The 19,124-nt window shown below is 37.1% G+C and overlaps 1 protein-coding gene across 6 annotated transcripts in view; it reads left to right on the top strand.

Moving 5' to 3' along the window:
• ADAM32 (ADAM metallopeptidase domain 32) overlaps positions 1 to 19,124 on the top strand; it is a 197,757-nt gene that overhangs the window by 13,011 nt on the left and 165,622 nt on the right. For all 6 annotated transcript variants that reach the window (XR_014306696.1, XM_082715368.1, XM_082715369.1 and 3 more), the window contains exon 2: positions 7,324 to 7,403. Coding sequence is in view for 5 of the 6 variants with exons in the window: in XM_082715368.1 (XP_082571494.1) it covers positions 7,324 to 7,403 (80 nt within the window). In the remaining variant the exon portion in view is untranslated. The remainder of the gene's footprint in view (positions 1 to 7,323; positions 7,404 to 19,124) is intronic.

Here is a 19,124-nt window from a genome sequence, read left to right as displayed (position 1 = left end):
CCACCCTTACCAGGGGCCGGGCTGAGTAATCTGCTTGGGTTTGCTTTTGGGAGCTTTTGTACCCTGAGCACTTTCTGTAGAGTTCTGGAGGATGGGAATGAAAATGGCAGCCTCCCGGTCTCCCGCCCGGAGGAGCCTAGAGCCTGGGGCCCCACTCCTCAATGTGCCCTCAGAGAACCACGCCCAATTACTCCCGTCTCCCTGGCCTCCGGCCACGCTCCGAGCTCACCGAGCCTGCGACCGATTCAACGTAACCCTGAGCCGGGATCTCACTCCTCGGCTCTGTCTCTGTAGCCGGCTTCCCCGTTCTAATACCTGTAAGCTCTGCGACCCTCAAGATACCCCCGATCCTTCTGTGACCCTGCGGGACCTGAGGTCATGCTGAGCCTGCGTGTGCTTCAGCCCGGTTTAGCCTCTGGAGCGATGTCCCTCAGCGGTACAGACTTTAAAAGTTCTGATTTTGGGGGCGCCTGGGTGGCTCAGTGGATTAAAACACTGCCTTCGGCTCAGGTCATGATCTCAGTGTCCTGGGATCGAGCCCCACATTGGGCTATCTGCTCAGCAGGGAGCCTGCTTCCCCTTCTCTTTCTGCCTGACTCTCTGCCTACTTGTGATCTTTCTCTCTGTCAAATAAATAAATAAAATCTTTAAAGAAAAAAAAAAAGTACTGATTTTGTGCTCTGTTGCTCCGCCGCTTGGTGGGAGCCGGCCCCTCCCCCCGGGGTCTATCTTCCTGTCACTTTGGATTCACTTCTCCGCCAGTCCTACCTTTCAGAAAGTGGTTGATTTTGTTACTTGAATTGCTGTTTTTCTTCTCTTCAATCTCCCGTTGGATTTGTAGGTGTTTGCAATCTTTAGATAAGCTATCTAGCTGATCTCCTGCTAGCTGAAGTAGTCTCAGACTGCTACTTCTCTGCCATCCTGACTCCTCCCCTCATTTTAAAATTTTTAATTAATTTTTTTAAAAAAGATTTTATTTATTTGAGAGAGAGGAGGAGAGAGCATAAGGAGAGTCTAGGGGGAGCGGGAGAAGTATACTTCCCACTGAGTAGAAAGCCTGATGCAAGACTCGATTCCAGGACCCTGAGATCATGACTTGAGCCGAAGGCAGCCACTTAACTGACTAAGCCACCCAGGTGCCTCAAATTTTATTTTTTTTAAAATGAAGTATACGTGGCACGTATCATCCTATTAGTTTCAGGTGTGCAGATAGTGATTTCAATGTTTATATATGCTACAAAACAATCTCGATGATAAGTCTGGTTACCATCAAATTTATTACAATATGATTGACTATATTCTCTTTGCTGTACATTACATCACCATGACGTAATTATTTTATAACTGGAAGTTTGTACATCTTAATGGCCTTCATCTGTTTCCCCCCAGCCACTCCATCCCATGCCCCTCTGTTAATGAACAATTGGTTACCTCTATCTAGGAGTCTGTTTCTGTTTTGTTTTGTTTGTTCTGTTGTTTTGTTTTAGAATCCACAAACAAGTGAAATCATATGGTATTTATCTTTCTCCATCTGATGTATTTCACTTAGCACAATACCCTCTAGGTCCACCTATGTTGTTATAATAGCAAGATTTCCATTTTTATTGCTGAGTAATGGTCCATTATATATGTTTGTATATATATCTATCACATTTTCTTTATTCATTCAACCATTGATGGGTACTTTGGTTGCTTTCATATCTTACCTATTGTAAATTATGCTGCAGTGAACATAAGGGTGCGTATATACCTTTTTGAATTGGTGTTTGTGTTTTCTTTGGTGAAATACCCAGAAATGGAATCACTGCATCATCTGGTAGCTCTATTTTTCATTTTTTGAGGACCTCCATACTGTTTTCCATAGTAGCTACACTAATTTACCTTCCTACTAACAGCGTATGAGGGTTTCCTTTTCTCCACATCCTTGTCAACACTGTTTTTTGTCTTTTTAATAATCAGTCTGATAGGTGTGAAGTGATATCTTTGTAGTTTTGATTTGCATTTCCGTGATAATTAGTGATGTTGAACATCTTTCATGGGCCTGTTGGCCATCTGTGTTTTCTTTGGAGTAATGTGTATTTAAGTCCTCTGTCCATTTCTTAATTGGGTTGTTCATTTGGGGTGTTTTTAGATATTAAATTGTCTAAGTTCTTTATATATTTTGGATATTAACCCCTTATCCAATGTGTGACTTGCAAGTATCTATTCTTATTCAATGGCTTGCCTTCTCATTTTGTTGATGATTTCCTATGTTGTATAAGTTTTTTTTTAATTTGATGTAATCCCATTATTTATTTATTTAATTTTTTAAAAATAATTTTTTTCAGTGTTCCAAGATTCATTGTTTAGGCACCACACCCAGTTCTCTGTGCAATAAGTGCCCTCCTTAATACCCACCGCTGGGCTCAGCTATACCCCTGCCCCCTGCCCCTCCCTAGCCCTCAGTTTGTTTCTCAGAGTCCACAGTCTCTCATTGTTCATCTCTTGCTCCAATTTCCCCCAACTCACTTCTCCTCTCCAACTCCCAATATCCTCCGTCAAGTTATTCCTTATGCTCTACAAGTAAGTGAAACCATATGATACTTGACTTTCTCTGCTTGACTTATTTCACTCAGCATAATCTCCAGTCCTATCCACATTGATACAAACATTGGGTATTCATCCTTTCTGATGGAGGTGTAATATTCCATTGTATATATGGACCGTACCTTTATCCACTTGCTTGTTGAAGGGCATCTTGGCTCTTTCCACAGTTTGGTGACTGGCCATTGCTGTTAACATTGGGGTACAGATGACCCTTCTTTTCACTACATCTGTATCTTTGGGGCAAGTACCCACTAGGGCAATTGCAGGGTCATAAGGTAGCTCTGTTTTTATTTATTTATTTTTTGCCCTTCCTTGAAGAGACTGATTGAAAAAATATTATTAAGACTGATGTCAAAGAGCTTACTGCCTGCTTTTATTGTAGGAATTTAATGGTTTCAGGTTATATATTGAAATTTTTAATCCATTTTGAATTTATATTTGTATATGGTGTGAGATAGTGGTGCAGTTTCATTCCAGAATTCCAGAATAATTTTCTCTTAGGTGATGTATTAGTGTTATTTTTGTTATAACAGGTTACCACAAATTTAGTGGCTTAAACAATACAGATTTACTATCTTACATTTTTGTAAAATGGGTCTCATTGGGCTAAAATCAAGGAATTAGCAGTGCTGTGTTCCTTCTGAAGGCTGTAGTAGACAGTTTCCTTGTCTTTTTCAGATTCTAATGGCTGTGTGCATTCTTTGTCTGGGTTCCCTTTCTCCCGTCTTCAAAGCTAGGAGCATTGGGCTGAGTTCTTGTCATACTACCATCTTTCTGGTTCTCTCTTCTGCTTCATTCATCTTTATTTTTTAATTTAATTTTATTTTTTCAGTGTTCCACGATTCATTGTTTATGCTCCACACCCAGTACTCCAGGTTCAGGTATCCCCCTAGCACCCTCCCTTCCAAAACCCTGTTCGTTTCTCAGAGTCCACAGTCTCTCATGGTTCGTCTTCCCCTCTGATTTCCCCCAATTCACTTCTCCTTTCCCTCTCCTAATATCCTCCGTGTTATTCCTTATGCTCCACAAGTAAGTGAAACCATATGATAATTGACTCTCTCTGCCTGACTTATTTCACTCAGCATAATCTCCTTCAGTCCCATCCATGTTGATACAAAAAAGGTATTTATCCTTTCTGATGGAGGCATCATACTCCATTGTATATATGGACCAAATCTTCTTTTAAGGACACTTGTGATTAAATTAAGACTACATGGATAACCCAGGACAAATACCCTATTTTAAGGTCAGCTTATTTGCAAACCTAAATATACTTTGCTACATAACCTAATATATTCACAGGTTCTGGTGATTAAAGAGTATAGACATCTTTGAGAGGAATTATTATTCCCCTTACCACAGACAGTGAGATGTTAGGGTCTGGGAAGAAGTAAAACTAAAAATGATAAATACCTGAGGCAGTATGAATGGTACATTGCTCTCACTGTCAAGTGAGAATGCAAACTTTCTTCTGGAATTCTCTGCTTATTGGGTTAGAGAAAACACCTTTTTCTACCAGGGATTACATGCAGGTGCCAATGCCTGTGTTGCTTTGCTTCAGTAAAGAGACTATATTTGGAACAACACTTGCTATTGCAGTCATCACCTGGCTAACCTTAAGACAACTCATTGTCCTTAGTGCTTATCATCTGCACAAATCAAACAAAATAGAAAAACAATAGGAATCACTGCTCTTGTATACTTCAGTTCTTTTCAGGTTTGGACTACTTTCTGGATTTAGAAATATTTGGTTTATAAATGTTTTGATGATGGTGTATATGATATTCAGAGATTTTCATTTGGCCCTCTCTACCATAATAATCCTCTTTCTTTGGGTCAGGGAGACAAATTGGGATTCCATAATATATTGATTATATCTGCTTCCACATACTGTTCTATAATTGGGCAAATTATGATAGGATGCATGTGTAGACCCATGAGTAAAATCAGATTTGATCCTAAATCTCCTGTATCACCATTCTTCTTGTAAGCATACAACTTTGCCTGATGTGAACCACAGCTACATTTTAGGTCCTCTAATAAAGTATTAGCTTAGAGCAAGTGTTTAATATTCCATACAAGGTCTGAGTAATTGGGTTTTGATTTTGCAGATCTAGTCTGAAGATTTTTCTTTCAGTTGGTTATTTCATCCAGCTTACATTTATTGATAAGAGTGAGATATTTGATCTTAGAACTTCTTAATTATATCATACTTTTTGATATCATGTTTTTGGTAAAGTCTTTTCACTGGGAAAATTTGATTTTTTCTTTATTTTCTGGGTGCCTTTGTGTATGTTCTCTTAATTTGGAATGCTTATAGTGCTAACATAAAGGATTAAATTTTTTATTTAGGCAGTAATAGTGATTCCTCACTGTAATTAGAAAGTTTAGTATCTATTGCTACCCACTTCCTGCTCTCCCCTTTATTATATGACTGTGGTTATTTTAAGTCTTAGTTCTCAGTTCTCCTATATTGTTATGCCATTGAACAATATGTTTCTACTTCTACCACTTGATTTTCAGCTTTATTCACAATTATTTTTGGGCCACAATGCAGTAAATTTAAGGAAATCAATATGCACATATGGTTTTCCTCTTCTTCTATACTGCCTGACATTATTGTATATGTTACTATATTTATATCATTTGCACTCTATTAAATAACTATAATTCTCAAGGTTGTTTTAGCCTTATTTTATATTTAAGTTTATTTAATACCTGCTGCTAACCTTTTACTTTAAGTATACTGACATCTTCATTGAAAGAATTTTTCTGCCTTTTGTGACAGGGACTTTGAGCTATTTCCTTTACGTTTTTGCTTGTGAATACATCTCCTTTCTCTCTATGTTCAAATGAAAGTATTACTGGGTATGAAGTTTGAGGTTTTTCACACTTTACTTTCTTAAAGATTTTCAAAAGAACTTGTTCTTCAAATGTGTAAAAGTGTATGGGAATAGCCCTATGCTTAAAACTCTGAGACCACAGTATATATAATCAGTCTTCCAGGTATCATCTTTCATTGAAGTTTCTACATATGCATAGAACAATATGGGAATAGCCATATGCTTCTCATTGAAACTATACTATATATAAATAATTGTTCAAGTAACATCTTTTTCAGTGATATATATGTGTTTGTAAATGTATGTGTAAAAAACATGTGGGAGTAGACCTATTCTTTTTTTTTTAAATTAATTTATTTATTTTCAGCATAACAGTATTCATTATTTTTTCACCACACCCAGTGCTCCATGCAATCCATACCCTCTATAATACCCACCACCTGGTACCCTGGTACCCTATTCTTAACTGAATATAACTACATGAAGTATAATGTGCGTTTCATGTAAAACTTTCTTTCATTATAATAAAAGTGTTTATAAACATATGATAGCATATAATAAGAACCCTGTGTTTGTAAATGGATGCGTAGAAGCATAAGGGAAGATCCTTGGGTTTCACTCACTGAAACTACATTGTGTATAAACTATCAAGTAAAATCTTCTTTAATTAATATAAACCCTGTAACACCCAAACTCCCTAACCCTAACCCTAACCTTAGCCCCAAATCCCAACCTCTTAACCCCCAAACCTTAACTCCTAAACCTAAACCCTAACCATCACCCTAACCCTAATCCTCAACCCTTAAACCTAACCTTAAACTGAACTCTCTGGAGAGTTCTCTAAACAGCAGGATACCAGGCACATATACCCTTACCCCTGACCCTAAACTTAACCCTAAACCTGACATTGGCCGTAAACCCTAACCCTAACCCAGCATCTGAGAAGAAAAAAAAAAAAAAAAAAGAAAGAAAAGAAAAGAAGTGGCGTATGGACAATGAAATGTTATTCAGCCATAAAAAAAGAGAACAAAATCTTGACATTAGCAATGATGGATATGGAGCTGCAGAGTAGCATGCTAACTGAAATAAGACAAGGATGAGTACCGTATGATTTCACTCATATGTGGAATTTAAGAAATGAAACAAATAAGCAAGGGTGGAGGGAGAGGCAAACCAAGAAACGGATCCTTAATTATAGAGAAAAAACTAATGGTTACCAGAAGGAGGTGAGTGGGGACATGGGTTAAATAGGTGATGGGAATTAAGGAGTGAACTTGTGATGAGCATTGGGTGTTGTATGGAAATGTTGAATCACTATATGGTACATCTGAAACTAATATTAACATGTATTGTAACCAATTGGAATTTAAATAAAAACTTAAAAAAATACATTGTTCTTCATTTATAGTGTTGAATAATGTAAAAATTATCAGGCTAGTCTGCTTTCTCCCTAATGCTCAGTATGATTTTCTTTTTCTTCCTGTTTGCTCACAAGCCTATAGGATTTTTTCTTTCTCTTAGACACCTAATAACTTTTGTAGACTTTCTGTTTTAATTATTACTGTTATTCCTGAATTCAGGGTACTTTCCAGTCTATGGTTTCTAATCTTTTATTTCAGCAAAGTTTTCTTGAAGTTTATCTTTGACTGTTTTTTGGTCTGTTTTCCTCAGGAGTAACAAATTTTGTGTAATTTTAATACTATGCCCCTGTCTCCACCCTTTGTCCTTTCTTTGGTCTTTCATAACTATCTTGTCTGTTTTTTGTTTTCAAGATTTTTTTTAGGAGTACACAGTGATTACTCATATGTGCACAAGTGAATTCTACAAAAGAACCTGAACAAATATTTAGTCAGGTATAAAACACAATTATTAACTCTTTTTTTCCTTTCTTCAGGTTCTCAAAATTCATTTCTACAAATTGTAGTTCCAGAGAAAATCCAAGCAAATACAAGTCATAATTCAGAAGCAGAAAATGTAAGAGATATTTTTCACATTAATATTATCTGAAATGTTTATTTCTATTAATAGCAATTAAATATATCATCCCCTTTATAGAATGAATATAAGTATGCAATATTACTACTGATATGGAATTTAAAGTTTTGATAGTAAAAGTAAATATAAAGATCAAAATGTTTTATCTAACATTTGTCACTGCTTTATGGTAAAAGTTTTAAATGTCCAAATAAATAAAAATGAGCACATGATGAGCAATGGTGATTCTCATTGCTCATCATGACCTGCCTTTGGTTCAGGTCATGATCCCAGGCTCCTGGGATTGAGTCCTGTGTCCTGCTCCTTGCTCAGTAAGGAGTCTGCTTCTCTGTCTCCCTCTGTGTGTTCTCTCTCTCTCTCTCTCTCTCAGTTTTGCTCAAGTAAGTAGAAGACTTAGGGTCTTACATGAGGAATATCTAGATGATTGACCGAAGGGAATAATTTCTCCAAAGTGGTTAAGGAGAAGCTCTTTAATATTTTTAAAAAATTTCAAATACAGTTGACATACAATGTTACATTAGTTTCAGGTGTACAACATAGTGATTCAACACCTCTATATCTATGCTGTGCTCACCACAAGTGTAACTACCATCTGTCACCATACGACACTATTATAATATCATTGACCATATTTCCTTGCTGTACCTATTATTTTCATGACTTATGCCATATAAATGAAAGCCTGTATGTTCCACTCCCCTTCAGGCATTTTGCCCATCCCTTATACCCCTTTCCCTCTGGCAACCATCCATTTGTTCTTTGTATTTACAGGTCCAGATCTGCTTTTTGTTTGTTTTTTAAACTTGTTTTGTTTTTTTAGAATCCTCATATGAGTAAAATCATATGTCTTTCTCAGTCTGACTTATTTCACTTAGCATAACACTCTCAGGATCCACACATGTTATTACAAGTGACAAGATTTCATTCTTATTTACTGTTATGTGATCATGTGTGTGTGTGTGTGTGTGTGTGTGTACCACTTTTTCTTTACTGATTCATTTATCAGTGGACACTTAGATTGTTTCCATATCCCAACTACTGTAAATAGTGCTGCAGTACACATATGGGGTACATATATCTTTTTGAATTCATGTTTTCAGTATGTTTGTTTATTATTTATTTCCAGTATAATTAACAGTATTATATTAGTTTCAAGTGTACGATATGGTGATTCTCATTGCTCATCATCATAAGTGTACTCTTAACCCCTTCCCTGTTTCACCTATCCTCACATCTATCTTCCCTCTGGAAGTCACTGGTTTCTTCTCTATATTTAAGGGTCTGCTTTTTTTTTTTTTTTAAAGATTTTATTTATTTATTTGACAGAGAGAAATCACAAGTAGTCGGAGAGGCAGGCAGAGAGAGAGAGGGAAGCAGGCTCCCTGCTGAGCAGAGAGCCTGACGCGGGACTCGATCCCAGGACCCTGAGATCATGACCCGAGCCGAAGGCAGCGGCTTAACCCACTGAGCCACCCAGGCGCCCCAAGGGTCTGCTTTTTGTTTATCTTTTTTTCTTTGTTTTGTTCCTTTAATTCCACTATGAATGAAATCATATGGTATTTCTCTTTCTCTGACTGACATATTTCACTTAGCATCATACCTTCCAGATCCATTCATATTGTTGCAAATGGCAAGATACCATTCTTTTTTATGGTTTAGTAATATTTTACTGTGTAGATGTACCACATCATCTTTTTCTGTTCATCTATCTATGGACATTTGGGTTCCTTCCACATCTTGGCTGTTACAAATAATGTGACAGTAAACATAAGGGTATACATATCTTTTCAAATTAGTGTTTTTATATTCTTTAGGCAAATACCCAATAGTGGAATTACTGGATCATATGGTTATTCTTTTCTTAATTTTTTGAGGAGCCTCCATATTCTTTTCCATAGTGGCTATACAAGTTTGAATTCCCACCAAAAGTGCACTAGTTTCTTTTTTCTACCTACTTGCCAACACTTGTTGTTTCTTGTGTTTTTATTTTAGGCATTCTGACTGGTCTGAGGTGATATCTCATTATAGCTTTGATTTGCATTTTCTTGATAATAAGTGATGTTGAGCATCTTTTCATAGAACGGTTGTCCATCTGTATGTCTTCTTTGGAGAAGTGTCTGTTCATGTCTAGTGACCATTTTTAAATTGTATTATTTGAGGGTTTTTTGGTGTTAAGTTGTTAATATACATTTTAGATATTTGGTGTTAATATACATTTTGGATATTAACCTCTTATCAGATATACCATTTGCAAATACTTCCTCCCATTTGGTGAATTGTCTTTTAGTTTTTGATTTTTTTCTTCGGTGGTTAAGCTTTTTATTTTGTTACAGTCCCAGTAGTTCAATTTTGCTTTTGTTTCCTTTGCCAGAAGAGACTTATCTAGAAAAATGTCTCTATAGTTGATGTGAAAAATTAGTGCCTATGTTTTCTTCTAGAAATTTTATATTTTTGGGTTTTTATATTTTGGGCTTTTATGCATTTTGAGTCTATTTTTGTGTATGGTATAACATAGGGGTCCAGTCTCATTCTGTTGCATGTGGCTGTCCAGTTTTTTGCACACATCGAGAGACTATCTTTTTTTGCATGGCATATTATTTCCTGCTTTGTCAAAGATGAATTGATCCTGTAGTTATGGGTTCATTTCTAGGCTCTCTATTCTGTTCTGTTTATGTATATGTCTGTATTTTTGTCAGTACCATGCTGTTTTGATTACTACAGGTTTGCAGTTTAATTTGAAATCTGGGGTTGTGATGCCTGCAGCTTTACTTTTCAAGATTGCTTTGGTTATTCAAGAGTCTTCTGTGGTTCCATACAAATTTCAGGATTATTTGCTCTCATTCTATTAAAAATGATGGTATTGCATTAAATCTATAGGTTGCTTTTGGATAGTAGACATTTTAACAATATTAATTCTCCCAGTCTATGTGCATGGAACATTGTTTCAATAGTGTGTGTTATCTTCAGTTTTTTTTTTCATCAGTGTGTTAGAGTTTTGAGAGTACAGTCTTTAATCTCCTTGGTTAAGTTTATTCCTAAATATTTTATTATTTTTTGTGTAATTGTAAATGGGATTGTTTTCTTTTTTCTTTTTTTTTTTGTTATTAATACATACTGTATTATTTGTTTCAGGGGTACAGGTCTGTGATTCATCAGTCTTACACAATTCACAGCACTCACCATAGCACATACCCTTCCAAGTGTCCATCACCCAGCCACCCCTACCCTCCCTCCCCACCCCCCAGCAACCCTCAGTTTGTTTCCTGAGGTTAAGTCTCTTATGGTTTGTCTCCCTCTCTGGTTTCATCTTGTTTCATTTTTCCCTCCCTTCCCTATGATCTTCTGTCCTTTTTCTCAAATTCCTCATATCAGTGAGATCATATGATAATTGTCTTTCTCTGATTGACTTATTTTGCTTAGCATAATACCCTCTAGTTCCATCCATCTTGTTGCAAATGGTAAGATTTTGGTTTTTTATGACTGCATAGTATTCCAGTGTGTGTGTGTGTGTGTGTGTGTGTGTAACTCACATCTTCTTTATCCTTTCATCTGTTGATGGACATTGGGGTGCACATGCCCCTTTGGAATACTACATTTGTATCTTTAGGGTAAATACCCAATAGTGCAATTGCTGGGTCATAGGGTAGCTCTATTTTCAGTTTTTTGAGGAACCTACACACTGTTTTCCAGAGTGGTTGTACCAGCTTGCATTCCCACCAACAGTGTAGGAGGGTTCCCCTCTCTCCGCATCCTCGCTAGCTTCTGTCATTTCTTGACTTGTTAATTTTAGCCATTCTGACTGGTGTGAGGTGGTATCTCACTGTGCTTTTGATTTGTGATTTCCTGATGCCGAGTGACGTGGAGCACTTTTTCTTGTGTCTGTTGGCCATCTTCTCTTCTTTGCAGAAATGTCTGTTCATGTCCTCTGCCCATTTCTTGATTGGATTATTTTTTCTTTTTTTTTAAAGATTTTATTTATTTATTTGACAGAGATCACAAGCAGGCAGAGAGGCAGGCAGAGAGAGAGGAAGGGAAGCAGGCCCCCTGCTGAGCAGAGAGCCCCATGCGGGACTTGATCCCAGGACCCCGAGATCATGACCTGAGCCGAAGGCAGTGGCTTAACCCACTGAGCCACCCAGGCGCCCCTGGATTATTTTTTCTTTGGTGTTGAGTTTGATAAGTTATTTATAGATTTTGGATACTAGCCCTTTATCTGATCTGTCATTTGCAAATATCTTCTCTTATTCTGTTGAATAGTCTCTTGGTTTTGTTGACTGTTTTCTCTGCTGTGCAAAACCTTTTGACCTTGATGAAGTCCCAATAGCTCATTTTTGCCCTTGCTTCCCTAGCCTTTGGTGATATTTCTAGGAAGAAGTTGCTGCAGCTGAGGTTGAAGAGGTTGCTGCCTGTGTTCTCCTCAAGGATTTTGATGGATTCCTTTCTCACATTGAGGTCTTTTATCCATTTGGAGTCTATTTTTGTGTGTGGTGTAAGGAAACGGTCCAGTTTCATTTTTCTGCATGTGGCTGTCCAGTTTTCCCAACACCATTTGTTGAAAAGACTCTTTTTCCCATTGGAGATTCTTTGCTGCTTTGTCAAAGATTAATTGACCATAGAGTTGAGGGTCCATTTCTGGGCTCTCTATATTCTGTTCCATTGATCTATGTGTCTGTTTTTGTGCCAGTACCATAATGTCTTGATGATGACAGCTTTGTAATAGAGCTTGTGGTGCTGCCAACTTTGGTTTTCTTTTTCAATATTTCTCTGGCTATTTGGGGTCTTTTCTGGTTCTGTATAAATTTTAGGATCATTTGTTCCATTTCTTTGAAGAAAGTTGATGGTCTTTTGATATGGATTGCATTCAATGTATAGATTTCTCTAGGCAGCTTAGACATTTTTACAATATTTTTTCTTCCAATTTATTAGCATGGAATGTTTTTCCATTTCTTTGTGTCTCCCTCAATTTCTTTCATGAGTACTCTATAGTTTTCTTAGTACTGATCCTTTGCCTCTTTGATTAGGTTTATTCTTCTGTATCTTATGGTTTTGGGTGCAATTGTAAATGGATCAACTCCTTAATTTCTCTCTCTTTGTCTTGCTGTTGGTGTATAGAAATGCAACTGATTTCTGTGCATTGATTTTATATCCTGACACTTTACTGAATTCCTGTAGGAGTTTCAGCAGTTTTGAAGTAGAGTCTTTGGGTTTTCCACATAAAGTATCATATCATTCGCAAATAGTGATAGTTTGACTTCTTCTTTGCCAGTTTGGATGCTTTTATTTTTTGTTGTCTCATTGCTGAGGCCAGGATCTCTAGTACTATGTTGAATAGCAGTGGTGATAGCGATCAGCCCTGCCATGTTCTTGACCTTAAGGGAAAAACTCTCATGTTTTCCCCATCCGAATAATATTCACTTTGGGTTTTTCATAGATGGCTTTGATGATATTGAGGTATGTACACTCTGTCCCTATACTGTGAAGAGTTTTGATCAAGAAGGTATGCTGTATTTTGTTAAATGCTTTTTCAGCATCTACTGAGAGTATCATATGGTTCTTGTTCTTTCTTTTATTAATGTATTGTATCACATTGATTGATTTGTAGCTGTTGAACCAACCTTGGAACCCAGGAATAAATTCCACTTGGTCGTGGTGAATAATCCTTTTAATGTACTGTTGGATCCTATTGGCTAGTATTTTGGTGAGAATTTTTGCATCTATGTTCATCAGGAATATTGGTCTGTAATTCTCCTTTTTGATAGAGACTTTGTTTGGTTTTGGGATGAAGGTGATGCTAGCCTCATAAAATGAATTTGGAAGTTTTCCTTCCGTTTCTATTTTTTTTGAAACAGTTTCAGGAGAATAGGTATTAATTATTCTTTAAATGTTTGGTAGAACTCCCCTGGGAAACTGTCTGGCCCTGGGCTTTTGTTTGGAGATTTTTGATGAGTGCTTCCATCTTTTTACTGGCTATGGGTCTGTTCAGGTTTTCTGTCTCTTCCTGGTTCAGTTTTGGTAGTTTATACATTTCTAGGAATGTATCCATTTATTCCAGATTGTCAAATTTGCTGGTGTGTAGTTGCTCATAAAATGTCCTTATAGTTGTATTTCTTTGATGCTGGTTGTGATCTTTTCTCTTTCATTTATGATTTTATTTATTTGGCTCCTTTCTCTTTTCTTTTTGATAAATATGGCCAGGGGTTTATCAATCTTAACTCTTTCAAAGAACCAGCTTCTCGTTTTGGGTCTTTTGATTTCTATTTCATTGATTTCTGTTCTGACCTTTATTATTTCTTTTATTCTGCTGGGTTTAGGCTTTCTTTGCTGTTCTTTCTCCAGCTCCTTTAAGTGTAGGATTCGGTTGTGTATTTGAGACCTTCCTTGTTTCTTGAGAAAGGCTTGTATTGCTATATGCTGTCCCTGTTAGGACCCTGTTAGGACCACCTTTGCTGTATTCCAAAGGTTCTGAAATGTCCAGTTTTCATTTTCATTTATTTCCATGAATTTTTAAAATTTTCCTGGTTGACTAATTTATTCTTAGGATGCCCTTTAGCTTCCATGTATTTGAGTTCTTTCCAACGTTCCTCTTGTGGTTGAGTTCTAGTTCTAGCACTGTGGTCTGAAAATATGCAGGGAATGATCCCAGTCTTTTGGTACAAGTTGAAATCTGATTTGTGACCCAGGATGTGATCTATACTGAAGAATATTCCATGTGCATTAGAGAAGAATGTGTATCCTGTTGCTTTGGGATGGGAATTTCTGAATATATCTGTGATGTCTGACTCATCCAGTGTCATTTAAAGCCTTTATTTCCTGCTGATCATTTGCTTAGATGATCTGTTCATTTCAGTGAGGGGGTCCTAAAGTCTCCTACTTTACTGTATTATTGTCAATATGTTTTTTTGATTTTGTTATTAATTTGTTTATTTAATTGGTTGCTCCCATGTTTGGGACATATTTAAAATTGTTAGATCTTCTTGTTGGACAGACCCTTTAAGTATGATATAGTGTTCTTCATCTTGGCTTAAAATCTAATTTGTCTGATATAAGGATTGCCACCTCAGCTTTCTTTTGATGTCCATTAGCATGATAAATTGTTTTCCACCCCTCACTTTAAATCTGGCAGTATCTTTGGTCTAAAATGAGTGTCTTGTGATAACATATTGATGGGTCTTGTTTTTATCCATTCTGATACTGTGTGTCTTTTGATTGGGGCATTTAGCCCATTTACATTCAGGGGAAGTATTGAAAGATATGAATATAGTGCCATTGTATTGTCTGTAAGGTGACTGTTACTGAATATTGTTTCTGTTCCCTTCTGGTCTACTACTTTTAGGCTCTCTCTTTAGTTAGAGTACTCCTTTCAATATTTTCTGTAGGGCTGGTTTGGTGTTTACAAATTCTGTCTTCTGTTTGTCCTGGAAGCTTTTTATTTCTCCTTCTATATTCAATGGCAGCCTAGCTGGATATAGTATTTTTGCTGTACATTTTTCTCACTTAATGTTCTGAATATATTGTGCCAGTCCTTTCTGGCCTGCCAGGTCTCTGTGGATAGGGCTGCTGCCAATCTAATTTTTCCACCATTATAGGTTACAGACCTCTTGTCCCGAGCTGCTTTCAGGATTTTCTTTTCATCTCTGAGACTTGTAAGTTTTACTATTAGATGACAGGGTGTTGACATATTTTTATTGATTTTGAGGTGGGTTCTCTGTGCTTCCTGGATTTTGATGCCTGTTTCCGTCTGCAAATTAGGTAAGTTCTCTGCTATAATTTATTTCAATATACCTTCTGCCCTCTCTCTCGTCTTCTTCTGGGATCCCAATTATTCTAATATTGTCTAATCTTATTGTATCACTTATCTCCAAATTCTCTTTTTGTGGTCCAGTAGTTTTTCCTACCTTCTTTATTCTCCATCATTTTGTCTTCTATATCACTAATTCTCTCTTCTGCCTCATTTATCATAGCACTAAAATTCTCCAGTTTTTAAAAAAAATTTTTATTTTATTTTTTCAGTGTTCTAAGATTCATTGTTTACGCACCACACCCAGTGCTCCATGCAATACCTGCCCTCCTTAATATTCACCACCAGGCTCAGCTATACCCCAGCCTCCCTCCCCTCCCAAACCCTCAGTTTGTTCCTCAGAGTCCACAGTCTCTCATGGTTCGTCTCCCCCTCCAATTTACCCCAATACACTTTTCCATTCCTTCTTCTAATGTCCTCCATGTTATTCCTTATGCTCCACAAGTAAGTGAAACCATATGACAATTGACTCTCTCTGCTTGACTTATTTCACTAGGCATAATCTCCTCCATCCCGTCCATGTTGATACAAAAGTTGGGTATTCATTCTTTCTGATGGAAGTATATATGGACCATATCTTCTTTACCCATTTGTCTGTTGAAGGGCATCTTGGCTCTTTTCACAGTGTGGGGATTGTGGCCATTGTTTCTATAAACATTGGAGTACAGATGGACCTTCTTTTCACTACATCTGTATCTTTGGGATAAATACCCAGTAGCAAGTACCCTTGCATTTGCAAGGTCTTGGTTAGCTCTATTTTTCATTTCTTAAGGAATCTCCATGCTATTTTTCAAAGTGGTTGCACCAACTTCCATTCCCCAACACTGTAAGAGGGTTCCCCTTTCTCCACATTTTCTTCAACACTTGTTTTTTCTTGTATTTTTATTTTGGCCATTCTAACTGGTGTAAGGTAGCAGCTCAATGTGATTTTGATTTAAACCCTGATGGCTAATGATGATGAACATTTTTCAATGTGTCTGTTAGCCATTTGAATGTCTTCTTTGGAGAAGTGTCTGTTCGTGTCTTCTGCCCATTTTTAGATGTGATTATCTGTTTTTTGGGTGTTGAGTTTGAGGAGTTCTTAATAGATCTTGGATATCAGCCCTTTATCTGTAGTGCCATTTGTGATACTTTCCCATTCTGTGGGTTGCCTGTTTGTTTTATTGACTGTTTCTTTTGCTGTGCAGAAGCTTTTTATCTTGATGAAGTCCCAAAAGTTCATGTCTGCTTTTATTTCCTTTGCCTTTGGAGACATGTCTTGAAAGAAGTTTGTGGCCACTGTCAGAGAGGTTACTGCTATGTTCTTCTCTAGGATTTTGTTAGATTCCTCCCTCAAACTGAGGTCTTTTATCCATTTTGAGTTTATTTTTGTGTATGGTGTCAGAATAGTCAAGTTTCATTCTTCTATTCATAGGTGTCCAATTTTCCCAGCACCATTTATTGATGAGACTGTTCTTTTCTGACTGGATATTTTTTCCTGCATTGTTGAATATTATTTGACCATATGTGATCTATGTGTCTGTTTTTGTGCAAGTACCATGCTGTCTTGGTGATCACAGCTTTGTAGTAAAGCTTGAAATTAGGCACGTGATGCCCCAGCTTTGTTTTTCTTTTTCAACATTTCCTTAGGAATTTGGGATCTTTTCTAATTCCATACAAATTTTAGGATTGTTTGTTCCAGCACTTTGAAAAATGCTGGTGGAATTTTGATCAGGATGGCATTGAAAGTGTACATTGCTCTGGGCAGTATAGGCATTTTAACAATGTTTATTCTTTCAAACCATGAGCATGGAGTACTTTTCCATCTTTTTGCATCTTCTTCAATTTGTTTCATGAGTGTTCTGTAGTCCCTTGAGTACAAATCCTATACCTTTTTGTTTTAGGTTTATTCCAGGGTATCTTATGGTTCTTGGTGCTGGAGTAAATGGAATCGATTCTGTTGTTTCCCTTTCTATATTTTCATTGTTTGTGTATAAGAAAGCAACTGATTTCTGTGCATATATTTTGTATCCTGACACGTTACTGAATTGCTGTATGAGTTCTAGTAGTTTGGGGGTGGAGTCTTTTGGGTTTTCCATATAAAGTAACATGTCATCTGCGAAGAGAGAGAGTTTGAATTCTTCTTTGCCAATTTGAATACCTTTTATTTCTTTATGTTGTCTGATTGTTGAGGCTAGGAATTCTAGTACTATGTGGAACAATAGTGATGAGAGTAGGCTTCCTTGTCATGTTCCTGATCTCAAAGGAAAGGCTGTCAGCATTTCTTCATTGAAAATGTATTCACTGTGGGTTTTTCATAGATAGATTTTTTGAAGTTGAGAATGTTCTTTCAATGCCTATACTTTGAATAGTTTTAACCAGGAATGGATGCTGTATTTTGTCAAATATTTCTTCTGCTTTAGTTGAGAGGACCATGTCGACATGTTGACATGTTCTGTCAAGAACTATGTGGTTCTTCTCTTCTCTCTTATTGATTTGTTCTATCACATTGATTGATTTGTGAATGTTGAGCCACACTTGCATCCCAGGGATTGATCCCACCTGGTCATGGTGATCAATCTTTTTAATGTACTGTTGGATCCTAATAGCTAGATTCTTCTTGAGAATCTTGGCATCCACATTCATCAGTGATATTGGTCTGAAATTCTCCTTTTTGATGGGGTCTTAACCTGGTTTGGGGATCAGGATAATGCTGGCTTCATAGAAAGAGTCTGGGAGTTTTCCTTCTGTTTCTATTTTTTGAAACAGCTTCAGGAGAATAGGTATTATTTCTTTTGAATGTTTAGTAGAATTCCCCAGGGAATCCATCAGGTCCTGGGCTCTTGTTTTTTGGGAGGTTTTTGATCACTGCTTCAATCTCGTTACTAGATATTGGTCTATTCAGGTTGTCAGTTTCTTCCTGTTTCAGTCTTGGAAGTTTAGAGGTTTCCAGGAATGCATCTATTTCATCTAGGTTACTTAACTTATTGGCATATAACTGTTGATAATAATTTCTGATGATTGTTTCTGTCCTTTTCATTCTGTCCATTTCATTCATTGGGTCCTCTCTCTTTTCTTTTGCATTAGTTTGGCCAGTGTTTATTGATTTTATTGTTTCTGTCAAAAAACCATCTTCTAGTTTCGTTGATATGTTATACTATATCTCTAGTTTTTATCTCATTGATCTCTGCTCTAATCTTGATTATTTCCCTTCTTGATCCATCCATGTTGTCGCAAATGGCAAGATTTCATTTCTTTTGATGGCTGCATAGTATTCCATTGTGTATATATACCACATCTTCTTGATCCATTCATCTTCTTGTGCCTGGGGTTGGCTTAATTTGTTGTTGATTCTCCAGTTCTTTTTTTTTTTCTTTAAAGATTTTATTTATTTATTTGACAGAGAGAGATCACAAGTAGGCAGAGAGGCAGGCAGAGAGAGAGGAAGGGAAGCAGGCCCCCTGCTGAGCAGAGAGCCCGATGCAGGACTTGATCCCAGGACCCTGAGATCATGACCTGAGCCAAAGACAGTGGCTTAACCCACTGAGCCACCCAGGCACCCAATTCTCCAGTTCTTTAAGGTATAGAGACAGCTGGTGTATTCTGGATTTTTCAGTTGTTTTGGGGGAGACTTGGATGGCTATGTATTTCCGCCTTAGGACTGCCTTTGCTGTATCCCAGAGGTTTTGGTCCAAAGTGTCTTCATTCTCATTGGTTTCCATGAGTTGTCTAAGTTCTTCTTTGATTTCCTGGTTGATCCAAACATTCTTAAGCAAGGTGGTATTTGGCTTCCATTTGTTTGAATTCCTTCCAAGCTTTTTCTTGTGATTGAGTTCCAGTTTCAAAGCACTGTGGTCTGAGAATATGCAGGGAATAATCTCAGTTTTTTGTTATCGGTTGATCCTTGATTTGTGACCCAGTAT

Source organism: Mustela nivalis (genome assembly GCF_964662115.1).
Source record: "Mustela nivalis genome assembly, chromosome: 20".
NCBI classification, from domain to species: Eukaryota; Metazoa; Chordata; class Mammalia; order Carnivora; family Mustelidae; genus Mustela; species Mustela nivalis.
The sequence above is the reverse complement of the archived record's forward strand: the minus strand, read 5'-3'. Positions and strand labels throughout refer to the sequence as shown.